This window comes from Dipodomys spectabilis, unplaced genomic scaffold (assembly GCF_019054845.1).
Source record: "Dipodomys spectabilis isolate Male_0828 unplaced genomic scaffold, ASM1905484v1 ptg000227l, whole genome shotgun sequence".
In the NCBI taxonomy this organism is placed as follows: Eukaryota; Metazoa; Chordata; class Mammalia; order Rodentia; family Heteromyidae; genus Dipodomys; species Dipodomys spectabilis.
In genome coordinates, this window is record NW_024870904.1 from 4,700,980 (window position 1) to 4,705,960 (window position 4,981).

Sequence of the window (4,981 nt, forward strand, 5' to 3'; positions counted from 1 at the left end):
AAAAGAAAGAAAGTGTGAAAGTAGAGCTCTTCATGTAACCAAACAGCTCTGGACATATCTAGAATGACTGGCTTATATAGGATCTGCAGTCTTGGTCTTGGTTTACTAATTAAGCACTTTCTGATGTAACAGACATATTTTCTAAATGCCTCCAGGATATTTTTAATTACATAACTATACTGTGGCATCTATCTTGGCTCTAGAAATTCTAATGTTAGGTCAACCTTTGTGTTTCTGTAAAAGAAGACAGTATATTTGTTGGAAGCCACCTTTTGGAAAATGGAATACTGCAGTGTTTATTACACAGCTAGCAGTGTGCAAGCAGCCTGTAGTAACAAAGACTTGCAGTCCACAAATACACTTAGACAGCTTGGAAACAGGACAGAAAGGGAAAAAAAAGAATAAAAACAACACCAAGAAACCAATCAGCACCAAGACAGTATTGAATTGGGACACTAGGATGACCAGAGACAAGCCAGGGGAAAGGACACAGGACATGATCACAGAGACATGTGGCATTGTATCTGGTGCCACTGCTGGTCAAGCCTAAATAGGACCTAAGCAGGAGGCAGGTCTACAGGAAACTCCAGTCCCAGGCATTAGACTAACAGCTTGAGTAACATATCAGCCAAATGCTCACCCCTGCTTCCAGGAAACCAGACACAACCATCTGTTGGGTGGCAAGTGATGTATGTTGTCATTTCCTTCCCCGAGCATAAATACCAGACGGCAGACCGCACCAACCACCCTGTGGCCAATAGCGCACCAGCCACACCTGACCTCCTTACTTAATATTGCTGAATTATTAAATTAATTTACAAAATGTTACATCCTCTTTATCGTTTTGTAAACAGTTAAAGAATTTGCTTTTTGTAAAAGCCATTTTTCTTGAGCCCCACCTCTGGAAGAATAATTCTCACAATCACCAAAAATTAAACGTTCTTCTTTTGAATAGTTTTATTTCTTCCTTCTTCCTCATTCCTTCCCTTCCTCTTTCCCTCTCTCACTTCCCTCCTTCCTTCTCTTGTCTCAGGGTCTAGAAGTGAGGCTGTAGCTCAGTGGCATATGGTTTTATTTTTTTGTTAACGTCAATTTTTGTGAGATTCATCAATATCTTTTTGTGCCTGATTATTTTCCCTAATGTCATATGTACATTGGCCCTCTATGAGGTAACACAGGCATGACACATCCTCCACACCGGTGTTTCATTATAGCTTACTCAGCAGAACATCGTAATGGGCTAAGAGTGAATCAATCACAAGTTGCTCATCACCAGTGATTAAATAAAGAAAAGATCAAGCACTGAAGACACTTTGGGGTTCTGCCCCAAGGCAAAATGCAGAGACACTTGTCTTTATTTATCAACCATATTTTTTCATTTGTTCTTTTTTTTTTTTTTCGTCCAGTCCTGGGGCCTAAACTCTGGGCCTGTGCACTCTCCCTCAGCTCTTCAGCTCAAGACTAGTGCTATACCGCTTGAGCCACAGCACCACTTCCAGCTTTTTTCTTTTTGCTAATGTAGTGCTGAGGAATTGAACCCAGGGCCTCATGCATGCAAGGCAAGCACTCTACCACTAAGCCACCTTCCAAGCCCTCCACCATATTTTTTTAAAATATATATTGTAGATATACTATATAGATTCGTTATACCATTATATGAGTTAGGTCATGAATACATTTCCTATTGAGCATTGTTACCCCTCCGAGAAAGACTTTACTACTATGTATGTACTGCAATAAGGACTAATATCTTCCATTAGATCTTCCATGCAGAAACTGAACTGGAGTAAGTTAGGCCTTTGTACTATAAGGCATGGATCACACATACGGAGGGAGACTTAAGGGAGCAGTAGAAAAATGATTGTTCTCATGTTCTTGCCTCCAATCATCACATTCTTTACCCATCTATTGTTCCCCTAACCATTTTGGAGATGACCTGAATCCAGTCCCAAAGGGCCAGAGCTCATGTTTCTAAGAAGAGTTTATCAAATTACCCTTGACACACCATTCCTTAGTATAAAAGACACAAGTTAATAACTTGAATCTCTGAATTACTTGTTGTGATTGGTTGCTTCCACATGCTTTGGATAATATTGAAGGACACCATATCCACTCAACACGATGAGAGGATGAGAAATGTTGGCTCAAATAAAGCTGAAGAGTGAAGAATGGTTTCCCATCATACCTAGCTTACCTCTGCCAGGAAGCATTTCTCTATATAATTTATATAGGTTTTCTGACAAATGTTTTCCTACATTGGGCTATTTTCCTGGGTGAATGTTTTACTAATTGCTAAAGGAAGGCTTCTGGTTGAAACACTTCCTCTCATGTTTATATTTACAGAAATTCTGCCATGTGTCCCGGTCTCTGGAACCTGTACAGATGTGGCTTCTGGCAAAATGTTTTCTATACTCATAATTTCTTTCCTGTCTATGCTCTCACATATGCTCAGGATTCAATTCTGATTGAAAGTCATTTCACATAGGTTCTATGCACTACTTTCTTTTCTCCTATGTGAGTCAGTTCTCTGATGAACATGAGGTATTCCTTTCTGATCAAAGGATTTCCACATTTGTAATATTTGTAAGATTTCTTCAGTGTGTGTGTTCTATGAACTTGGATCCATGAACACTTGGTAAAAGACTTTCCACATTTGTTACATTTGTATTTTCTCATCTGTGTTTGTTCTCTGATGGAAACTGAGTTAGGACTTTTTCTTGAAAACCTTTCCATTTACTTTTCCTATGTAGGATTTCTATCCTCTTTGTGTGAGAGGGTGTGTCTCTGTCTGTGTGTTTTGTGTGTTCTGTGATGAACCCTGACCTGTGTTTTCTAGTTGGAGGACTCCAAGTCGGCTATATCATAAGGTCTCTATCCTGTATTATTTCTGTATTGCAATTTCAATTTTCTTACAGATCGAAAACTTTGCCCATTTGGTACAATCCTAAGTTATTTCATTTGTGTGAATCAACTTATGTGTGTTAAGCTGTGACCTCCAGGTCTTTCCACACTGGTTGCATTCATAAGGTTTCTCTCCTTGTGTTCTGTGATGGATGGTAAGGTGTGCTTTACAGGTGAAAGAATTTCCATGCCTGCTACATACATAACATTTCTCTCTGGTGGGTTTTTTTCTGATGGACAGAAAGTTGTATGATCTGGGTGAAAGATTTTCCATATAGCTTACATTCATAAAATTTCTCTCCTGTGTGTGCTCTCTGGTGGACAGTAAGGTGTAGCTTCTGGCTAAGACTTTCCACACATATGACATTCATAAGGTTTCTTTCCTATGTGTCTTTTCTGACGGACAGTGAGGTTTGACTTCCAGGTGATAGACGACACACATGTTACATTCATAAGGTTTCTCTCTTGTGTGTGTGGTCTTGTGGCCAGTAATGTATGACTTCTTGGTGAAAGACTTTCCACACCTGTTACATTCGTGAGGTTTCTCTCCAGTGTGTTCTCTGATGTCTAGTAAGCCTTGATTTCTGGGTGAAAGACTTTCCACACACATTACATTCATGAGGTTTCTCTCCTGTGTGTGTTCTCTGGTGTCTAGTAAGATATGCCTTGCAGGTGAAAGACTTTCCACAAATGTTACATTCAAAAGGATTCTCTTTTGTGTGTGTTCTCTGGTGAACAACATGCTTTGGTTTCTGGATGAAAGAATTTCCACACACATTACACTCATAGGGTTTCTCTCCTGTGTGTGTTCTCTGGTGGACAGTGAGGTTTGACTTCCAGATGAATGACTTTCCACACAAGTTACATTGAAAAGGTTTCTTTCCTGTATGTGTTATCTGATGGACAGTGAGACTTGACTTCCAGATGAAGGACATTCCACACAAGTTACATTCATAAATTTTCTCTCCTGTGTGTGTTCTCTGGTGTCTAGTAAGGTATTCCTTGCAAGTGAAAGACTTTCTGCAAATGTTACATTCAAAAGGTTTCTCTTTTGTGTGTATCCTCTGGTGGCGAGTAAGCTTTGATTTCTGGGTGAAACACTTTCCACACATGTTACATTCATAAGGTTTCTCTCTAGTATGTGTTCTCTGGTGGACAGTAAGGTATGCCTTCTTGACAAAAGACTTTCCACACACGTTGCATTCATAAGGTTTCTCTCCTGTGTGTGTTCTCTGGTGGACAGTGAGGTCTGACTTCCAGTTGAAAGACTTTCCACAAATGTTACATTCATAAGGTTTCTTTCCTGTGTGTGTTCTCTGGTGGGTAGTAAGGTTTGACTTCCAGGTGAAAGACTTTCCACAAATGTTACATTCATAAGGTTTCTTTCCTGTGTGTGTTCTCTGGTGGGTAGTAAGTTTTGACTTCCAGGTGAAAGACATTTCACACATGTTACATTGAAAAGGTTTCTCACCTGTGTGTCTTTTCTGGTGGACAGTAAGGTGTGACTTCTGGGTGTGACTTCTACACACATTACATTCATATGGTTTGTTTCCTGTGTGAATTCTAAGGTGCACAGTAAGGTATGCCTTACAGGTGAAAATCTTTCCACACATGTTACATTCATAAGGTTTCTCTCCTGTCTGTTTTCTCTGAGGGATGATAGGGTATGTTTTCTCAGTGAAAGACCTTTCACATTGTTTATATTCTTCAACTACAGAAGGCACATGAGGACTATATGCAGCACACATCTTACCAGGTTCACTGAAAACACCCATGTTCTGACACCCAGTGACCTTTTCTGTCCTCATTCCTAAGGAGTTCCCATTATTCTTAATCAGTTCTGACTTCTGTTTTGAGCTCAAATTAAAACTTTTTATAAGTCTCACTTTTTCCTCCCCTGGGTTACTATTCATGACTGCTACTTCAGAGAGATATTTATTGTGACTTTCCTGACAGGGGCTAATTTCATCCTCCTTTTCTGGGACATCTAAAATGAATAACAGGAAAATAGACAAAAACATAAATGAGATCCATAAATTCCTTAATGTAAAGGTATTTTCTCACACTCTGTTACAAGATT

At 39.5% G+C, this 4,981-nt stretch overlaps 1 protein-coding gene across 1 annotated transcript; it reads right to left on the reverse strand.

Moving 5' to 3' along the window:
- Positions 1-3,410: 3,410 nt before the first annotated feature.
- On the reverse strand, positions 3,411-4,244 carry LOC122123240 (zinc finger protein 180-like; the record flags this gene model as incomplete). Its single annotated transcript, XM_042697623.1, has 1 exon — positions 3,411-4,244. A coding segment is annotated over one exon (816 nt), but the record flags the coding sequence as incomplete, so codon positions are not given.
- Between the last annotated feature and the right edge of the window lie 737 nt (positions 4,245-4,981).